General features: G+C 37.3%; 2 protein-coding genes across 3 annotated transcripts in view; both read right to left on the reverse strand.

The window, feature by feature from the left end:
* The window catches only part of COPB1 (COPI coat complex subunit beta 1), a 31745-nt gene extending 25939 nt beyond the window's left edge, over nucleotides 1-5806 (reverse strand). The window contains exons 1-4 of one of the 2 annotated variants that reach the window (XM_059931184.1): nucleotides 5670-5806; nucleotides 4809-4960; nucleotides 1325-1554; nucleotides 704-873 (exon numbers count right to left, since the gene is read on the reverse strand). In XM_059931184.1, the coding sequence (XP_059787167.1) occupies nucleotides 704-873; nucleotides 1325-1554; nucleotides 4809-4899 (491 nt within the window). In that variant the 5' untranslated portion in view covers nucleotides 4900-4960; nucleotides 5670-5806. Of the gene's footprint in view, nucleotides 1-703; nucleotides 874-1324; nucleotides 1555-4808; nucleotides 4961-5370; nucleotides 5617-5669 lie in introns of those variants that run through there. The other variant, XM_059931185.1, reaches the window with a different exon arrangement.
* Nucleotides 5807-9529: 3723 nt separating this feature from the next.
* On the reverse strand, nucleotides 9530-21687 carry PSMA1 (proteasome 20S subunit alpha 1). Its single transcript, XM_059929561.1, has 10 exons — nucleotides 21579-21687; nucleotides 20218-20262; nucleotides 19669-19770; nucleotides 19445-19548; nucleotides 17142-17230; nucleotides 16451-16521; nucleotides 16203-16332; nucleotides 14936-15015; nucleotides 11202-11312; nucleotides 9530-9912 (listed from the first exon to the last, which is right to left on the reverse strand). The coding sequence occupies exons 1-10, from the start codon at nucleotides 21579-21581 to the stop codon at nucleotides 9856-9858; spliced, it is 792 nt and encodes a 263-aa protein (XP_059785544.1). The 5' UTR covers nucleotides 21582-21687; the 3' UTR covers nucleotides 9530-9855.
* Nucleotides 21688-22326: the final 639 nt, after the last annotated feature.

The following is a 22326-nucleotide window of genomic DNA, read 5'->3' on the forward strand; positions in this document are numbered from 1 at the left end:
CACTTTTCCTAACAGACAACAAAATCTAATGTAACAGTAAAAGAACTGTGAAATTACTTAACAATCAACTATTAAAGTACAAAGATATTTATATAAATTACATTCTAATTCTAAATAAATTGACACCAGTGACTGTAAAAACCAAGCATTCCAGCCTCATCTAACTCATTCTTTTAAAGTCCAAACTTTAAAACTGCCTTTTTAGAATGGCTTTTAAAGTCCAAAATCTTCAGCTTTCTAAGGACAGCAATCAGCTGAGAATTGCAACCCTTCCTATTAAAAAAAGTTCCCTCCTTAAGGCTTCTAAGTGTAAAAAGACTCACATTCCACAAAAAGAGAATTCTAAAATAAGGTCAAAATCTCAAAGCTATGGGCTAAGCAAGTTAATAAATTAATTAATTGGGCTGGAGTACTAAAATTGAGAATGACAGGTAGTGTCATAAACTGGAAAGTGCACAACCTGTTTAAAGGGGGCCATATTCACTTTCAGCAGATTGTCATTATGCAGAAACTAGGACCCAGTGTGGCCAGATCTTTCAACTTTTCAACGTTAACAACTTAACGATAATAAAGAAAAAATGTTCAGGCTAATCAAAACATATTTGCAAGCTACATACAATCTGCAAGGAACCACTCTGGAACTTCCAGTCTGAAAGACTGAACAGTCCTCACAGAACTAAGCCAAAGGAAGACCTTTATTTACCTATAGATAGTATAGATGGCCAAAACAGCATTTCTTCTAACATAGCTGTGTCGATGCTCCAAACAAGCACGGATAGCTGGCATTAAAGGTTCCAGCAATTCTGCCTCTTTCAATTTGCAAAGAAAACGAAGAGTAGATCCTCGAATAAATTCATTAGGATGTTGAAGGTCCTGATATAAAATTTTATATATGAAATGTTGAGTCCCAACATTTTACAAAAAACCCACAATTTTTAAATACAAAATTTTCCAATAAAAAAGTCAGAAAGTAGGTTTGAGGAAAAAGACCTAGATTATTACACAATTTCCATCACATTCCTGTTGATTAAAGCAAGTTTTACTTATCACATCAATGTCTTATATTCTATGTGTCATTGTTGTGTTTTTTTTTTTATGTGTGTCATTGTTTTTTATTAGTAACATATAAAATGCATGGGAAGTGTCTGAAAAAAGTAACAATAAAACTTTTCACGGTAACTTTTTACAGCTTCAGTTCCAAATATCTACAACCTACATCTTACCCAAGATTTAATTTTAGAAATTAAAACAAAGCCCATTCCACCAACTTTACAATTATTTAAAAGTCAAAGCAGTATTTGGAAATAATCATGGTTTGGTTTACCTTTCTATATGCATCACATACAAGGATCATTTCATGTAAAAGTCTCCCATCTGGAGTTGTTTTAGGAACAATTTCCCAAAATACCAGAAGTAATTTTTTGATGGTGTGATCCTGAAGAGGTAGCACAAAGCGAATGATAGTCATCAGAAGTCCAGGAAGCTTTTCACCATTTAGAATCATAATGATTACTTTCTTCAAAGCTTCAGTCTTTGACTTCACATCTCCTTTTTCTGATTCAAAAATTCCAAAAAAAAAAAAAAGCACAATTATTTCAAAAGAAAATTTCTCAGATAATTTTAAAAGCAATTAACAAAATAAAACATTTTCTCACATTATCAGTGGCAATGGTAACAAAGGTACTAACCCAAGTGACAAGGGTTTTCCACCTGGCTTTGACAAAAACAAGCTGTACGACTTTATACAAGTCATTCATCTCTGAACCTCATGATTCTTTATACATAATATAAAGGCACTGGATTAGATCTTTGGTTCCAAACCAATGGAGTTAATGCAGAAGCCGTGAATCTACAGGTGCACTAAATAATGTATATCTCAAACACACATGTAGCTATTTTTCAAAATTTAAACAGATGCTGTTATGTGCTTCTTGAATTCAAAGTAGCTTTTAGTCAGTGTGTATTTTCTAAACCAAAGTTACAACCACTATTACGGGGGTGGGGGTGGGGATCAGTGACGTGTTTTCAAAATTAGGAAAAACCTCAAACTCAAAAAGGTTGGGAATTAATAGACTAGATTAATTCCAAAATCCCATCGTATTTCTACAGGCTACAAAACTTTAGAATCTTTCTTAAGAAATTACCTAAAAAATTGGAGGAAAATTAAAATGTACTGGATTAGTAACCATTATTTACAATAAAGGGTGATGCATTTAAGATAAAATGCTAGTTTACTGTTACTTAACCTAAAAATATTTGCTATATGTTATGCAAAACAATCTATAATTTCACATTGTTATTACTGCATACTGAAGAATTTACGGTAAAAATCTTCTGGATCCAAAATTCGAAGACAGAAATATGAGACAAGCACACTCTACTACAATTGTTTAAATCATGAAAATAAACATCTGGGAGAGGGAAGGATGAAGAGGGATGATAAAAGTCTTTAATAATCAAGAGGAAAAGAAGAGAACTAGAAGTAAATTTTCAACAGAACATATGTGGCTATTAAAATAGTTCCTGTTGTTGCCAAAGAGACAGAGACTGTGAATGACTAACTGGTAGAGTTATAGGAAGGATTTAAGGTTCAGAAGAATCGTACTAGGTAAATCAAAAGTTCTTTCTAGCCCCCAAAAGCTATATATCTATTACCAACTTGGTATGATATCTTAACATGTTGAATAGAGAATATCCTCAGGTATTTGGACTGAGAACACAGTGAGGGTTACTGCCAAACTTATCCCATAAGGGTCAGTAGTTTTGTTTAAAACAGACTAACTTCTCATGCATCTTTCCATGCTTCAGAGTATTACATCTCCTGCCACACATGAAAAAAAATTGTGTGCCATATCAAATCAAGAAATGAACTAATGTAAAAGGATGAATAAGTATCAATCTGGGCAAATCTTCAGTTTTTAAGTCATGAGGATGACAAAAACAGCATCAGGAGAGAGGACAGTACTACAAAACTACAAAATAAGACAGATAGGCAAAGTTCTAAGTGGCTAAAGTTGTATTCACTGAGTCTAAACAGGTTTTCCTCTCTTTGTCCCAAAACTTCCTTTATGAATATAAAAAAAAAAATTTTTTTTTACCTAATCTGTTTGATCGTGTAAAGGACACAAAGTCCACAAGACAACACCCTATCACTATAATGCTGATGGCTTCTTTTGTTCCAGTTTTAGGCTACTTTTCATGAATTAGCAAATCCAAAAAGTTTAGCAGGATAAAAATCCACTTGTAACTAAAGGTTAAAACGTTTTAAAAGTAAGTTTATTAAGCAAACTTGTAAAAAGTCAACACCATTTATTTCAAGTTCCCCTAACCCCAATTTCCATTTATTCTAACAATTCAAATTGAGGTGAAGAATGCTTCTTTCCACATACTCAAAATTTTCAGAACTTCTTTTCCTGTGTGAACACTATCAAAAACATAGAAATTTTCAAATATCAATTCAATTCACCAAAATATACTCCAGGGAATGTATAGTCACCAGGGCTCACATCCAGTGATTAAAGGTAAAGGGTAGTTAAAGCAACTCACTATTTCACCAAACAAAAGTATTTGTTACTCAAATTGGAAGCTACTCCTAAACTTTTTCTCATCTCAACTCTTTTGCAATAAAGTAAAAAATATACAAAAAATTCAAGACTACTTATTTATTTATTTGGTAGGTGGCAGGTAGTTAAGAGTATTTTTACAGTTAAGGACAAGTTTTGTTCCAGCAATAAACAGCAATAAAGTTTATTGTACCAGCAGTAAACTTAAGTATTCTGGGGGGTTAAAAATTAAAACTTTAAAATTATGAGAAAAAAATAGTACTGAAAGTTTATTCATTAATTTGCATTCCATTCTACTATCTAACATGAACATGAAAAAAAAAGGAAATACAGTACAGGTGGCTTTTGCAAACTAAGGATATCAGTTTAAATGCCATAAAAAAACATTTCTTTTTCCTTCTCTAAAAACAGACCTCAATAGAAACCTAGTATTGAGTAACCTAAATCAGGAGATATTCCATTACTGCTGATTAAGAGGTGGGAATATGAAAGCAAAACATCATCTCCTTTCAAACTGCAAACTATCTTTTAAAAGATACTCTCAAGGTTTGAAGCATAATTTTCCCTCTAATCTGTTTTAAACAGTAGTTATCAGTTTAAGTTAAACTTATTTTTAGTAGTTCAGTCAAACAAGAATCATTATCTTGGAATATGCATTACTTAAAAAATTTCTGACAGAATCACTCACAAAAAGGAGATACAGTATACACTTTTAAAATTCAGAAATATAGTTTTTGTTTTCTTCTTCGCATAAATGCTTTAAAAATGAAAAGCTTAAATCTTTCTGAAAAATATACATATATCTCAGTGTTGACTTACTTGTTCAACAGGTAGTGAACCCAAAGAACAAAGTTCTTTTGGTTTTACAAGCTAAGTAATATGAAGTTAAGTGCACAAAGGAATTAAAACATTCAAATACACATTCTCAACCTGTTATTTACAGAGAACTGTCAGCTACATTTAAACCAGACATTACGTTATCTTGAAGAATAGTTAAAAACTAAACCATTACATTTCTTTAGCCCCATCCCACCATGTTATAAGCTAAACTGAGATGTTTTATTTCTAAAAACCAATATTGCAGGCCTAAAGGTAACATATTTTCATTTTTAATAAGACAAAGTTCTATTGAAGAGATCCTAATAAAAAAATTAAGACAAAAATTAAGCATTTCTAATTGTAAAGGAACTTGAAAAGCAAATGAGCTTTTTTTCATTTCATTTTCAAAGTATTATCAAAGTTTACCTAGATCATTTTTTAAGCTAATTTCAGAAGGTGGTTCTGAATCCATTGGCACGTTAATTAACGTATAGCATACGTTCTCAGCAGCCGTCATGGTTTCCGGTTATAGCCAACTCTCGATACAAGATTTAAAGATAACGGATGCCAAAAAAAACCTAGAAAAATAAATACAAGGATATCATCACAAGCGAAAAAACAAAACAAAACCAAAAAACAAAAATAGAACCAGTAACTATCGTGATCTTTCTTGTCTTTAGTTCATTCAGTTTGGCTTATGAATTCTAAAGTATTAGAAGGGGAGGATTAATCTATGTTATGTTGCATAAAAATAAATCCTGATATATTAAAAAACACACACTTGTCAGCCTTGGCCTAAGGTATATTATCTCCCACCGCACGATCCCGCCCGCGGTTCAGAATGCTGTACTGCAGAACTAAAGCCCACCATACAGTGACAGTCCCCCAGCCCTCCAGCCCATCGCGATATAAAAGTGATTTTTAAACATAATACACAATCTGAACTTCTGAAGTTAAAAGAGCCCGTGCACGAATACTCTGCTGAAACCTTAAAGAGCTTTAATGCGTTCATCCGTGGGACGCTTCCCCGTCCCTTCCCTCCTGCAAAGCAAGCCCCGGTCCGAAATGGCGAGCCCCGGCGCCCTGGGTCGGAGAAGACCCCCGGCCAGCACGCAGGCCGAAATGGGGCGTCCCGCCCAGAGCCTTCCAGTCCCGCGTTCCACTTCGCCAGGCACGGACGCTAGCGGCCTAGTCGCTCCCCTTCCGAAGCTTCCCGCTAGAGCGCGTTCCTCCGCCTCTGCCCAGCCCAGGACGACTCTCCGAGATTAGGGGCTTGCGGCCCGCTACCTGACTCCGAGGGGCAGCGGCTGGGGAAACCGGGGGACCGTGTCCTCCGGCTCCAACCCGCAGCAGCGGCGGCTGACCAGCAAAGTCCTAGGCTGACGTGGAAGGGGGTGGGGAACCGACCCAGGCCACAGCCACCTTAGCCCCTACGGCAACTCAGAGAGGACACGCATCTCCGTCCTGCGTCTGCGCGCTGCGAGTACGTCGTAAGCATTTCTAATTCTAAAAGAACTTCGAGTCTCTTCCTCTTCTCAAGCCCTCGGCCGCTTTAGGCCAAAGAGGGAGCTGGGAAAACATACTTAAGTTTTCCCTGCAAGCTTGGGTTAAGCGTTGAGGTTATTTAAACGCCACTTAGAAATTGTATTTTCTTCCAGAAACGGAAACAACCAAGAAGAAGTGCTTGGACAGAAAGGAAAAACATTTTACAGGGCTCTGTGGCCCAGTGGCAAAGAACGCTAGACTGGGAGCTGGAATCCCTTTTCTAGCTTACCCACTAATAAACTGGGAAAGTAGCTAAATACAGTTTGAGAAAGTAATTTCAGTTCTTCTAATAAGAGACACTAGATTATATGAAGATCCATTTCAGTTCTTAACGCTGTAGTCTGAATCTCTGCCTCTGCAGTTAGGCTGGAGTTGCTTGAACATCACAGTAGCACTGGTATGATTTCCGGTCCTTATATAGTAACGGTCCCTTTCATGATCCTTTACAAGCACCTAGATTAAATTTTTTTAATCCTTCAAGGGAGACTGACAGTCACTGTTTTAAAAGGATTTTACCGGTCTCCAAAGACCTAATTGTTACAGCTACAATTATAGTACCTGCGGTTTTGTCCATTTAAGGTTCCACGTACCCCCCTCCCCCAAAGAGGGTTTTCTGGACAATTATTAATAAATTTTTTTTAGAAACCTTAAGCAAAATACTGTGAATACAAAGAGGTCTGACAGAACCTGACCTTATTAATAGGCTCATCTCAATTAGGGAGATAGAACACAAATAGTGCTTCATCTATCTAGAATCCAGCTATTTTGAGATTTCTTCTTTCTGGAACCATCAAGCAAAAAATAAATTCTTTGAGAACCCAAAATATATCGCAAAGGCCATGTGCTCCTCAAATCCTGTACATTCATTTTATTAAAACTATTTTTTGTGAGATAATTGTAAAAATGACATTAATACAGATATCCCATCTTCACCTAGTTTCTTCCAATGGTAAAAAAAATCTTCCATAATTAGAGTACAATATCAAATCCAGGAAACTGACATTGATACAATTCACTCCTCCTCATTCAGATTTTACCAGTTTCACATGCAATTTTACCATTAGATTTGTATGATCACCACTGGTCAAGATATAGAATAACTCCATTACAAAGCTCCCTTCTGCTTTCTTTTTTTAATTTTAATTTTTATTGGAGTATAGTTGCTTTACAACGTTGTTAGTTTCTTGCTGTACAGCAAAGTTAATCAGTCATACATATATCCACTTTTTTTTAGATTTCCTTCCCTGCTATCCTTTTACAGTCACAGCCACTTCCCTCCTTAACCCGTGGCTACTACGACCCTGTTCCCCATCATTATAATTTTGTCACTTCAAGGATGTAATATAAGTGAATTATACAATATAACCTTTTGAGTTTGGCGCTTTTTTTTTTTCACTCAGTGTAATTCCCTTGAGATCAACCCAAGGTATGTGTACAAGAAGTTGTTCCATTTCTATCTTCATTTTTAATACGGAATTTTCATAAATGCAGTTATCTGGTTCCCAAGCCCACTTATCAAGAACTGACTATCTATCAGCATGAAAAGAGGACCCAAAAGGCATAAAAACTAGACTTAGCAATAAGAAAGCTCGGCAGTTTGGGTCTGTGCTGAAAATTGTCCCTGGTGGTGTATATATATTATTGTATATTCTGAAATACAGAGCTTGTTGAACAGATATCAGGCTCTTATACAGCCTAATTCTTCCTCACTTGTTATAACATGAACTTTGTTTTGGGACTTTTTACTCTAGCATGTAATTATATCATTTTGAACACTTTATTTTTTTTTATTGGGGTACAGTTTTACAATGTTGTGTTTGAACACTTTTTAAATTATAAATTGAGAGCAAGGACCTGTCATATACTAAGAATTGAAAATTTTAGATGTCTAGAAAATCAAGGCCTAGAGAAAAGGGACTTGCCCCCAAGATCACAAAATGGTTAAACACTGAAAAAACTAGGATGAGAACCTGAATCCTGTCACCTACTTTACTGTCTCTTATTTCTAACTATACCAGTTCTTCAAAGATGTACATATAGATGCCTAATAATTCCAGAGAATTAAATGTTATCTTTATATTAAAGTGATAGGTTTTATGAGGACATTATTAGGAATTTTATTGTTTATTTAATACAGACTAAATGGAATGCCTGAGTATAACACACTAGATAAAACATGAAAAGGCATCAAAATGAACTCTCTACAGATAATGGAATTGAATCTTACTGGGGTGGGGAGGATTTTAAGTTCTAAAGTCAGTGTGTCAGACTAAAATTACATATTGAAAAAAAAATTACTAAAATTGCCCCCGAAGTACAATACAGATCAATTTTTTTTTTTTGGCTGAGTGCCAGCAAAGTAGTTGGTTTACATTCAGGGAACAGGCACAAAAATCTCTCTCTCACACACACACACACACACACACACACACATTTAAACATAATTACTCAACAAAGACAGAGGCTCACACAGTGAAAGGCACATGGGAAGGGAGACCTGCTTGAGGAAAGAGCAATTATGAAATTTCTCACTTATGCTCCCTTGCCCAGACTGTACGCCGAGTCTGAAGGCAGGTAGGAGGACTCCCTCTTTCACTGTTTTGTGTTTGTGAGTTACATATCCTTGATGCAACTACATTGTAGGTCAAATGGTACTGGTGGCCTCATCTCAAGCTCAAATGGCGGTCTCTTGAGGCTGATTCCAGAGTGGAGACCAACATCTCCACATTCCTGTATTTAGTCAGAGGTCATTCCTTCAACAAGTGCCAGTTTCTCTTACCACTCTGCCTTCAAGAAGTCACAGAGAGATTTAAACCTACTAAGTTTCACATAAATTTTCCCACTTAACCTTCACAATAATTCTCCAAAGGATTTCCCTAAGGGAAGGCTAAGTAAATTGCTCAAAGCCAGTAACAGCTAATTAGTAGAATTAGGTCAAAAATCCAAGTTCCCTATCTATAAACAAACTGCTCCTCCCTAAAAAGATATGAATCTCAGAAAATAAAATAATTCTTCTAGGCTTCTTAGCAGCAAAATTCTGGATTACTGGCTTTGTTTTTTAAAACAGATTTCCTCTAATTTCATTTTGCATGATCTAAGATAAAAATTGTACTGCAATATTTACATACACAGTTCATAGGAATAATGGAAGGCAGCCTAAAGATTATGCTTAAGTAGGGCTGGGCAGGATAAGAGGAAATGATGGTTTGGGATTAAATTTCCCTTTTGCTATCTTTGTAGAAATTCCCTACACTGAGACCAGACCAGAGATATCACTACTGCCACCTGCTGGTTGGAAAGAAAAATCGTTCCTATGTCAACAATCTTCCTACTACTATTGTTAGAAAGTGGTAGTTTCTTAGGTTTTAATCAGAATCTCCAGGGTTGAACCCTAAAATTTGTATTCTGGACCAAATCTCCATGGATTCTCATGCAGCCAGTCCATACACTGGGGCATTAGTATAAGGCTGTTATAGATAAGAGGTAATATTTTTCCTGTCACTAAAAATAAGGCAATTTAATTTGGCAAACATGGTGACCACACATGATGATGACACAGCTGTAATCTCAGACTACTATTCAGAGTTGAAGCTGCTTAAAAAGCAAAACACCAATACATCAGCAGGTGAAACAATTTTATTTCACAGTTGTCTTTAAAACCACAAAGACACTATGTTCTTCATATAAAAACGTTAGTTCAGATAACTATACTTTCTAGAAAATGATTATAGAGACGCTCTTAAAGAAAATGCACCCCATTATATGGTTTTGGTGAAGTTGCTTGGAAAAAACTCACATCTGGACTGATTCCTAAAACACACCATTCCACCATTCTGCATCTTTTGGTTCAAAGTATAGGTTATTGTCATCAGTACGTGTTCCTGCATTCTTACATGTATGATAATACATATATAGACTGGTTTATCATTTAATGTTCCATTGGTTCATCAGCCTTTTCTGCAGGTTCATCAGCAGGTTGAGTAGGCTTAAGAGAGGAAGAAAAAAGAAAATATGTAAAAAGAACACTTGACCAATATATACTTTTAATCATAAACATTACATTATAATAAAAAATTTATGAGAAAAGGAGTTAGGAGACATTCTGGATACTCAATTTTGGTTCACTGTCCTATTAAAATTTCTGAACAAGGGGTTTTAAAAAAATAGATACAATTTTACAGTTCTGAAAACCTAAGCATCACTGAACAATTCCAGCATTTCATCATACTTTGTCTTCATCAAGAATAAAGGCTTTCCTTTTATTATCACTACTAGCCTTAAAATACTGGCACATTTTAGACATTCTTTTCCTCTTTAGCACTAATGAACACAGCAAAAATATTTTCAAACAAAGCAGCTGTGTGGTACTCCACCGCATTCTTCCCAACAGTGCTGGTTCTTACCAATAGCAGTTAAATAATGCAAATCCTGCTCCTCCAAATACCAACAAGTTAAAAAAAATTCATGCTGTAGAGGAAATTCATGACAGTTTTTTTTTTTTCAATTACACAGCTATCAAATAAGCATCTACAAAAGCAAATGTGTACTCTAAACGTTCAACAAAAAAAGTCTAGTATTTAACCTGAGATTCACCAATACTTCTTGATCCTTTTCTCAATATTTGTGAAGAGCCAACTTAGTTTCCCAAGCTGGTCCCCAATGAATTTTCTCTCAGTCCCCACTCTGTTAGGATCTTGGCTGGCCCTATGACTTGTTTTAACCAACAGAATGTACAGAAGTGATGCTGTGCCAGTCCTGGGCCTCAGCCTTAAGAATGCCTGGCAGCTTGCACTTCTGAGTTTTTGAACTTTTGCAACCTGCAAGAGATAATCTGGTGAAGGAAAGGCCCTGAGACTACGTGGACAGAGGCCCAGTGATCCTAGCAGAGGTCCCAGCCTTCTAGCTGTCCCTCTAAGATACCTAGCAAGTATGAGTAAAGAAGACATGTGAGTAAAGCCATCTTGGATGTTCCAGCCCCACTCCCTCAACTGACTGGAACGTTTGAGAGACCCCAAATGAGATGAGCAAAAGAACCATCTAGCTGAGCCCATCAACCCACAGAAGTGAGAAACTGTAATAGGTAGCCAAATCACCCTTTTTGTGTTTTATGGACATCACTGACCCCTCAGTATTTTACTTTAGTCAGTTCTTAGTTTTCCCACTGCCACATGAATTATGAGCCTATCTCAATAATTAAAGACAAAAGTGGTAGATTTACACAGTCATGGTAGGAACAATAGAACTAAAGTCTCTTGCTTATAATTAGTTATATACCTGTGTCTTTCTCTGTGGTCTTTCTTCAAGACCTTCCAGGAAAGGAGACACATCATCATCATCATAAATCGTAAACTCCAAGTCTTTACCAACAATTCCAATGGAAACATTCTGAGGGGGGAAAAAAAAAGGTAAAAATTAAAACTCAAGAGAATTTAGGTTGGAAAAATGCTTATGATAAAATGTTGGATGGAAAAAAGCAGAGTAAAAATTTATATAGCACTTGAATGAGACTTAAAAAATACTTAGGGAAAAAAGGAAGAAGAAAACTAGTCAACTTTTGTAATTTGCAGATTTAATATTCGCTTTTAAAAAAATTTATTTATTTATTTATTTGGCTGCGCCAGGTCTCAGTTGCGGCATGTGGGATTTAGTTCCCTGACCAGGGATTGAACCCAGGCCCCCTGCATTGGGAGCACAGAGTCTTAACTGCTGAACCACCAGGGAAGTCCCTAATATTCACTTTTGATAATCATGAATAATTCCAAAGGTCTATGTCACCTAGAAATTTGCAACTTTGTTCATAATGGGAATGAGAAGACCAGTGTGAGGGAACAAACCACTTTGCTAGGAAGTAACCCTAACTTCTAAGAAATAATCAAATTTGTTTCGTGTGTAAGTTAAGACATGATAGTTCTTAGGGAAATAAATTTTGGGTTCTAAAGTGTTGAATTTAGGGGATTGAACTATGTTCTACATGGAAAAATTAAAAAGCAATTCTTAAAGTGTTCAGTGAACGCTAACCAGTGCAAAAGAGCTCCCGTAAGATTAAAATTTCAGCAAAAACTTGAGGCATTAAGGATATATATAGGGCATTCTCTATGATTCGGTAAAAATGTGAAATCAGGAAGCCAGATACCTGAGCAAACTCTTCCAAGTTGTAAATGTCAACAGTCAACTGTGTACCCAAATTTTAAAAGACAGTCATCTTGGAGTGATGACATTATAGGTATTTTAAACAAATTAAAACAATTTAATGTACTTTCCTAATTTTTTTGAAAGAATATTATTTTCATAATAGAAAAAAGTGTTTAAAAGATTATGCAGGCTATAAAGTCTCCATATACATATTAAATATTAATTATCCATTCATTATAACAAAATGGATTTTATAATATGCTGACTGATCTCACTTTAGTTAATGATCATTAACCTCAAGGAGGCCTTTAGTGGTTGTTGTATTATACGGGTCCCTAGATCATTCAATCTCCCATTCCCTGGACAACTCTTTCTAATATTCTCCATTCTCCTTCCAGCTTAAAACCTTGTTCCTATTTCACTGAGAAAATAGAAGCAATCAGAAGAGAATGTTCACAAGCTCCCACAGTATCCACTCTTTTCTGTATCTATGTCCCTAGATTCTCTCCCTTCCTGTTACTGGGAATGAATAGCCCAATTTCCTCTCTAAGGCCTACCTTTCCACCTGTGTGCTGTTCAAGGTAACTGGTCTAGCAGTTTTTCTCATTTTTATCTTATATAAATGTTTTTCTTGATACTGGATTATTCTTATACCCATGCAGCAAACCTGCTGTAATCTCTCCCATCTTAAAAAACCAAAACAACAAAAAACCCTTTTTTCACTACATTCTCTTCCAGCCACCACCCCATTTCTCTGAACCCACAACAGAAAATCTCTTCCAAATGGCTGTCTCCAATTTCTCTCTTCTCATTTTCTCCTGACTCCTTTCCTATCAGGCTTTTACCCCACCGTTCCATTAAGATTGTCTAGTCAAGTCCCAGAGACATCACTGCTAATCTAATGGTTAATTCTCAGTCCACATCTTCCATGGTCTATTGGCAATTTTTCATTCTCTTTTCTTTGAAAGACAGTCGGCCCCTCTATCTGTGGGTTCTGCATCCTCAGATTCAATCAACCATGGATCAAAAATATTCGGGGAAAAAAAAAAAATTCCAGAAAGTTCCAAAAAGCAAAACTTGAATTTGCTGTGCACTGGCAACTGTTTACATAGCATTTACATTGCAATTACAACTATTTACACGCATTTACATTGTATTAGGTATTATAAGTAATCTAGAGATGATTTTAAGTGTACAGGAGGATGTGCGTAGGTTAAGATGCAAATACTATGCCGTTTTATATAAGGGACTTGAGCATCTGCAGATTTTGTATCCAAGGGGGGGGGCCCTGGAACAAATCCCTCCCCAGATTCCAAGGGACGACTGCAGTTTCTTCATTTGCTTTTAAGGATGCCTCATTTTCCAAGTTTTCCTCCCACCTCCCTCGTCATCTTTCTCAGTCCTTTCTGCTGATTCCTACTTACCTCCCAACCTCTAAAGGGTAGAGTGCCCTTAACCAAGTCTTCAAACCTCTTGTCTAAGTATTCGATTCTTTTAGAAATCTAATCCAGGCCAGTCTCTAAATGCCATTTCTACACAAAGACTCCAACATTTTTAACTCTAGGATAGACCATTCTCCACCAAACTCTAGGGGGTGAACATCTGATAACTGTTTATTCTATATCACCAAATGGACAAACAAGAGGCATTTCAAATCCTGTTAAGTCCTAAACTAACCGCCTGATCTTCCTCCACAACCCTACCCCAAAACCTGTTCTCTAACTGTCTTATCCATCTCAGTAACCCATCAATCTCTCCTTCCTCTAATCCGGCCAAAAACCTGATTTTTTTTTTTTTTTTAAGCTCACACCCCACAACCAATTTGTTAGCAAACCTTTTTGGTTCTAATTTCAAAACATAAGCAAAAGTGAACCACTTCTCATCATCTCCAACTCTTATGACTCTGCTCTAATCCACCACAATCTCTCACCTGAATTACTATAACAATCTTGAAACTATTTCCACCCATGTCCCCACTACAATCTGTTCTCAAAATGGCAACCAGAGTGACTCTTTTAAAACCTAAATCAAGCCATGGTATTCCTCTGTTCAAACTCTAACAGCCCACTTGGAGTAAAATCCAAAGCATCTACAATGGTTTATAGGACATACGCAATCTGGCCTCCATTACCTCTCTGACTTCATTCCTTCTCTTCCTCTTGATCACTGACTCTGACACTACCGGCCTCCTTGCTTCGAACACTAGGGACATTCTAGACTCAAGGCCTTGGTAATAATACTCCCTGGAAGAATACTGATCTAGACATCTGCATAGCTCACTCACTCACCTCCTTTAGATCTTTCCCTCAAATTTCACTTTCTCAGTGAGGCCATCCCTGACCACTCTATTTTAAATTATACCCACCACACCTCCTTCCTACACCCTATTTGTCACTCTTACTCCTCTTAACCTGTTTTATTTTTTCTATAGCATTTATCACCTTCTAATATCCTATATAATTTACTTGTGGGTATATTGTCTCTCTTCCCCCACTTGGATGTATGTCCCAAAAATGCCAAGATGTTTGTTATGTTTACTATATATTCTCAATGCCTACTGCCTGCATGTGGTAGGTGCTCAATGTACATATTTGTTAACTGAATTAAAAATATGACGATATTCCTACCTCTTGAAGAAATGAAGAATATTCTATCTCAGACATACTGCTTTTATTGTTTTATACTAAAAAGAAATGTTTAAAAATCATTTCAAAATCAGTCCCTTTTAGTGAACATCTTAAAGAGAGAGAATGAGCCAAGGCAACCAACTCGCAAATTAAAGAACTATAAGTATACAAACCTCTATTACTTACATTTATATGATAAATGATTAAACCATAATGTTAGTATCTACAATTGGGAAATGTGATATTTACCTTTGTAGTTAGGTCCTGTTCTGCAGGAAGTGTCTCCCGTAAGGCACGCAGACCATGCTTAACCAGTTCATTCAAATTGCCTAAAATATAATAGATTAACAACTATTTCTTAATTCCATTTTCATGCTAGGCTTCTTTTGTCAGCCCTATAGTCTGAAATCATGGTTTTAGTCACATACTAAATATATCATAATACAAAAACCCAAAAGTCTAAAGTTTGGCCATATAATCTTTTAATAATCTCTTATTAGATTGCTATTATTTTATTTAATGAGAGGATACATGATTTTTGTTACTGACTTTACCCTTTTCTTATGCTAAGTTAAATCAAAATCCTGATTCACAAATGATACAGCTCAAAGTTTCATATAATGTATTCTGTGGAATGCTCACCACTGTATTTGCTCTTTATAAAAGGAGCCTCCAACTCCTTGCATGTGGCCAAGTACAACTATCCTTGTGTAGTTTTGGCCCAGATGCCAAAACTACACAAGGATACCACAAGAAAGTAAAACTACAGATTAATATCCCTTATGAACATATACACAAAAAACCTCAACAAAATACCAGCAAACTGAATCCAGCAACATTTATGTTTATATAAACATTATAATACATATATATATAATTTATATTATACACCATGACCAAAAGGGATTTATCCCAGGAATGCAAAGCTGGTTTAATGTTCAAAAGCAATGCAATATACCACAATAGAATACAGGGGGGAAAAAAACCACATGATTACCCCAATAGATGCATAAAAAGCATGTGTTAAAATCCAAGACCCTTGCATAAACAAACTACTCAAAAACCTGCCCTATCAACACACCTTACATCTTTTACCTTTCTTTCCCACAGCTACACTGACTCCTTATTTATTTATGGAATACTTAATGCAGAATGTCTGCGTGGCTAAAAATAAGAATCTCAGAAAACTAAAAGTTGTAAACAGAACTTACAACTGGTAGCTAGTACAGTAGCTCTCAACTCTGGCTGGGGCACACTTACTTCAGACCAATTGAATCAAGAATCTTCAAGGTTAGGGACACATATTTATATTTTGAAAAAGTTCTACTGATGATTCAAATTACTGTGGTAGCCAGAGAAAGTAAAAGCTAGTATGTGTGACAGAAATAATATACACTTCATGGGCTTAATCTTTTTAAAAATTCTTTCTGTAAAGCAGATAGTTTTCTTCACTTAGAATACTGTATTTATTCACTACATAAAGACTGGAGGGGACAAGAAAATAAAAATCACTTACACTCCATAAACTCTGACATATGTCTCTCCAAGTAAGTGCGAGCTGACTGAGAACGGGCTCCAATGGACATAGCTCTGCAGTCAAAATAGTTAGCAGATGGACAAGTTTGGAAAATGTGAGGGCCCATATCCTACAAAGAGAAGAAAAATACACCACATAATTTTTGACTTTGATTGAGCTAAAAATTAGAAAACTTCTAGTCAGTTTTTAAAAAATCATTAAAATATAACAATACTCTATGAACTTACGTCATAACCAGCAATAAGCAGCCCAACACCATATGGTCTCCGGCCATATCGCTGCGTTGGTATCTGAGTTTCTTAAACTAGTTAAAGAGCCTGTTCTAACAAGGTATAAAGTACTATCTTTATTTCCAAATTAAACATTATTAACAAAGAACTCTAGTTTCTTAATTGCTGCATAATCCACCATAAGAAGAAGAAAATAAAAGAGAAATATTTATTTGGCTTAGTATTAAAAAATGTTTGGCTATCCACCAAATCCAAAGTGAGTGCTACCAAAATGACTTTCTCTGACGTAAAGAATCTCATTCATTTTGGATATAAGGGGCAAGGATTTTTTGGGAACATCTAGAACCACCAGTAAAAAGTTTTAAATCTCCTCTAAAAATGATGCTTAGTTTTTCTGAAATTTGGCTTATCTGTATCTGGAAAATATTAATTGCTTATCTATAAGGGCTGATAAAAGAGCAGCCCAATTTCTTATTTAGACCCATTCTTTCGTGGTAAAACTTCCTACAACTCTCCTAAAAATTTTAAACATTCTGCTATTGAAAAATGACTAACCTTAAAGTTTTCACAATCTTACCCATGTTACATATTATCATATTCCTAATAAGTAACGTAAGGATAAAGTATCAAAACCCTTTGAAGTCCACATCCATAAATGCTAAAATAAATGCATAAATAAAAAGGATACTGCTTCCAATTAGAGATACAAGACGAGACACAGGAAGAGGTCTGTCAAATACAAATCTGGAATCCAAACACTCCTGGCGCATAAAATTACTAAAAAAGAAACAAGAAAAATCAGTAATTTCAAATCACAGAGAGTTTTTCTAATCTAAATAATTTCATTTCTTTTTGCTTTCTTCCAGACATTTACATGAATTACATTCATACAAGGGAACCATAAAGACATGGCCACAAGGATGCATTTTTATACCAACTCTTCTTTCTAAATTTTAAATGACTAACCTTAAAGTTTTCATAATCTTACTATGTTTATGACTAAAATGTTCCTTAGCTCTAGATAACCTTTGTCTCAGAGCACTTTATAGAATAGAGAAGAAAAGGCTGAGCAAGAGAAAAAGAGCAATGTCTCTTCTCTTACCCTTCCCACCGTCAAGACAGTGCTTTTTTTCTTGAAAGCTGATGAAAATTTCCCCAATAGAACAAATACAAGAAATAGAATCCATAGTATGGCACTGTTAACATGTCCTGCCAACGTTACTTCTATCCATAAGCAGCACTCTAGAGGAGATATCAGACACTAGACTGTTGAGTATCACTCTTAAACCTGACAAGATTCAAGCAAGTATAACACAGGGGAAAAGGAAATTCATGCCTAACTATTAAAGCCAAGAGAATAAACAAGAAATGGATATGTACTTTTCTTTCATGCTGCTTTGTCTAGTTTATGTGTATGTCACATGTGATGATCAAATGTTGGCTGCAGGAACCAAGCTACTTGTTCTCTACTTTCATTTAAGTCCATTTCCCAGGGCTGTCTAAAACTGCATTGCCCAATGTGGCAGGTACTAATCACATGTGAACAGTGAGCACTGAAAAAGTGGCTAGTCTGAATTGAGATGTACCATAAGTACAAAATATACATGAAATTTCAAAGACTTAGTACCAAAAAAAAATGTAAAACATCTCATTAATAAAGTTTTTATACTGATTACATGTGACACGACAATATTCTGGACAGACTGGGTTAAATAAAATGTTTGATGGCGCAACATATATTACATTTTCAACAGCTAAAAGAAACCGTCACTAATAATGCCGTCACTATACTGCTGACCTAAGAGAGCAGGGGGGTTCGCCAGATAGCTTAAAAATTTTAAACATTAGCACTATTATTTGCCCTTAGTGGTTTTTTTTTGTTTTGTTTTTTTAAAGATTTATTGATTGATTGATTACTATGTTGGGTCTTCGTTTCTGTGCTAGGGCTTTCTCTAGTTGCGGCAAGCGGGGGCCACTCTTCATCGTGGTGCGCGGGCCTCTCACTATCGCGGCCTCTCTTGTTGCGGAGCACAGGCTCCAGAAGCGCAGGCTCAGTAGTTGTGGCTCACGGGCCTAGTTGCTCCGTGGCATGTGGGATCTTCCCACACCAGGGCTCAAACCCGTGTCCCCTGCATTGGCAGGCAGATTCTCAACCACTGCGCCACCAGGGAAGCCCTGCCCTTAGTGTTTATATTCCTTCTTTCCTAATTAAATCACAGACTTAAGAGATTACTTTTGGCTAACTACCTCCCACCTCCCAACACACACACCAAAAGACACTGTGTTAAGTGTTCTACATGTTAGGCTATTTATCAGTAACCTTAGAAAAAAACACTAAAAAAATTGAGAGTTTAAGTAACTAGATCAATATCAGACTAAGTGCTAAAAGGGGGGACTAAAGACTGTGTGATCCCAAAGCCCCAGCTCTTCATTTACACAATGCCCCTCAACTAGAAATAATCTTTATCTCCTCTGGTCTCTCACAGAGATATACCTGTTACTCTCCACTTTCTACCTTGTATTATAGATATTCTACTAGATTTTAAGTTCCTAAAAGATGAGATCTATGTCTGATTCACTTTTGTATACCCTGCAGTACCCAGTATTGAGCTTTGCAAAAAATAAATGTCAAATGAATACTGATGTATTAAACAAAGCAAGGGTAGTTCAGCTGATCCTTAGAAACCTGACAAAAGTGTCAAGCTCTTCTCAGACCTGATATCAAACAATATATACTGAGTTATCAAGTAACACATTATTCAATGACTTCTCAAAAGCGTTAATATTAATATGATTAATTCTATTAATTAATACTGCAGTGATCAAGAAATGGAATACTTAGTAACTGACTCCAAATCCATTAAGGTATTCATGATCTTAACTTATAAGCACTCTGGCAGACAACTTCTTAAAATATCTGGATCTCTTCTAGAAGTGTAATCAATTATGAATCAAAGGGATGTTTCTTTTGTTTTCCACGATCATACTCACCATAACAATCTAGCATCAGCAGTAAGTCCCGCAATTGAGATACCAATATGGTTATCAACATGGAGAATTTTTTTCTGATGAGCTGCAAGTTCTGACTGTGCTCTCTACATAGAGACATTATTTAAGACAGAAAAACAAGTTTACAATTTTATTATCTGTATAGTGAAACTTATATTTGACAGCTGTTTTCTAAAGGAAGAAGATATATTTACTGCTTTACTTACCTTCAACGCAACCAACACTGCATGGGTTTTCGATTTCAGACCAACTGTGGCTGAACCTTGTTTGACAGCTTCCATTGCATATTCAATTTGATGAATCCTGCCCTAAAACAAACAAAAAAAACATACCTTAGAATCATCTTACAAGACCCTCTTATATATTTAAAATTAGAGATCCCAAAAATCAGGTGAACATAGTTAAACTAGGAAACTTGGGACTTCCCTGATGGTCCAGTGGGTAAAACTCCAATGCAGGGGGCCCAGGTTTGATCCCTGGTCGGGGAACTAGATCCTGCATGCGTGCTGCAACTAAGAGTCCGCATGTTGCGACTAAAAAGATCCTGCATGCCGCAACTAGGACCCAGCTCAGCCAAAATAAATAAATAAATAACAAACAAAAAAACTAGGAAACTTACTTTAATGATACACTTAGGTTTCAGAAAAGTCTAAAATGATTATATTCCATTTTCTCACTGCCCACAATCCCATAAGTTTCTAAACACATTGCAGCCACCAAAAACCACTTCATAGAAATAGTATAAAACATTTTACCTGAGGGCTCCAAACAGTGACATCATTGTCATACTGGTTGCGAAACTGAAAGTAAATGAAAAAAGACTTATTAATATGAGAACATTACAAATCCCAAATCTTAACAAGCTCTATCATTAAAAAATGTTCTTCCATCTGTTTTCATCTAACATTAACAAAAGACTGTTATTGCAACCTCATCGGAAGATTACTACTGTACTCAGCTGCAAACCAGTTTTACATTTACAAGGAGCTAGTTGGGTGGGGGAGAGCAGATCTAGATGGGACCTATCCTCCCAACCTATCTTCCAATTCTAACACTGTCCATAGCACCCGCTTTAGGTTCAGTCAATTACTAAAGTTCCTATGTGTCCACTTTCCTTCCTATCTTTGCTTATGCTCTTCCCTTATACCAGACCCTAATAAATGGTCAAAAGCATTACTTTTCCCTAAACTAGCTCAAATGTCTACCTCCTGAAGTCTTCTCCATCTTTTCTCCCCAAATCCCAAAACATACTCCCACCAGTTCTTTATCTACACGTCCCTTTCTACTTTATATTACGATTAGGGATATGCTGATTTATCTTTGAACCTTCACTGTACTTAAAATAGTGCCTTTGAAACATTCATACTGAATGAATGAACACAAGAATGTCCCCAGGAAGTTAGAAGTGGACACAAATAGCCACAGCGACAGACCCATTACTGCTTTAAGGACGGTATTAAAACAAGTCCACCAGCACAGTACTTGGGAGACTAATCATGGGGGTGAGCAGGCTGAGGGCTGGAATGGCAGACATAAGTCTGCAAGCCCTGAGCCCTATACTGTAACCCTGATTCCATCACTTCTCCTATCAGCTTCGGTTCACTCATTTGTAAAACTAGGTGACTGGACAACGTGATTGAAAAGGGCCTTTTCTGATCGAGCTCTGAGGGAGAGATTACAGAGGGACCCACCTGGAAAATGAACGCGGTCCAGGAACCCAAACCCTGGGGTCAAGTCCGCACTTGGCAGTACAGGGAGATCTCAAGTCCCCATTTTCCCTTTCTCCCACACAGAGCACTAGGGGCCTCTCTGGACCGCTCAGAATCTACTCGACTGAAGGAAACTGAGGGGCGAACTCGGCTAGTAGTCCGAGGAGGTACTGTTCAAGGCCTGGTGGAAAGCGAAACAAACCCCGGGGAAAGGCCGCACCGACTACCGACCTCCCCTCTCCCGGCCAGGCCGGAGATGCTGAATCACTGCCTGAACCCTCCCCTCGGCTAAGGTTCCTATGTCCCGTGGCCTCGGGCCGCTCTGAGGATGACAGGCGAGGCGGCTCGCCAACCCCCAGCCAGCGGACCTCTGCCCAAACCCAGCCTGAGCTCGGAATCCAACTCACCATGGTTCCGGCGCGAGGCTGGCTTCGGCCTCCTGAAAACCCGCGGACCGAGCAGCGCTGCCTAAACTTCCGCTAGGCGATCTACAGAGAAGTCTGCGGGACTTTGAAGGCGGTGACGCAGGGTAGAGCAGTCTATTCCAGAGATATCGATAGGCTTCCCTCGCTCCCCTGCCCTCAAAGCTCTCAGCCAGCTCGGGAGTGGGCGGGGCCTGGGAAGCTGGAGGAACTGAGATTGGCGGGAAACCCCGGGACAGGTGTCCCCGCGGGAACTATAAGAGCTGCTAGGCGGCCACTACCAAGTCGCCCTTCTTGGGTCCTCAGTGAAGTTACCTGTGTGTTGCAGATTCCCGCCAGTTTCTCACCGACCCGGCCAGAAGCACCTGAGACTCCGGGTGAGCGAGTGTGCGGCTCAACCTCTCCTTCAGCGTCCACAGAGATGTGGGGTGTTGTGTAGTGTGAGAAGAACGAGACTGCAAGAAAGGCCACAAATAATGGTTCGTTTCTCTGTGTGAACCATACTCTTCCTCGAGTATCTTGTTTGTAGACATGTTTTTCTTTCTACTTTGGAATCCTTTTCCCTACTCCTTGGAGAACTCATCTTTCAAGGCTTTGTTGTCATTTATCACGCTTTAACATCATTATTGGTTCCCTCCACCCAAGAGACTTTGAACTCTTCGAGGGCACTAATGTCTTTCTGTGCCCTCAAAATCAAGCACGATGCCTGAAAGATTAGGCTACTAAGGAAAAA

This window comes from Balaenoptera ricei, chromosome 8 (genome assembly GCF_028023285.1).
Source record: "Balaenoptera ricei isolate mBalRic1 chromosome 8, mBalRic1.hap2, whole genome shotgun sequence".
NCBI classification, from domain to species: Eukaryota; Metazoa; Chordata; class Mammalia; order Artiodactyla; family Balaenopteridae; genus Balaenoptera; species Balaenoptera ricei.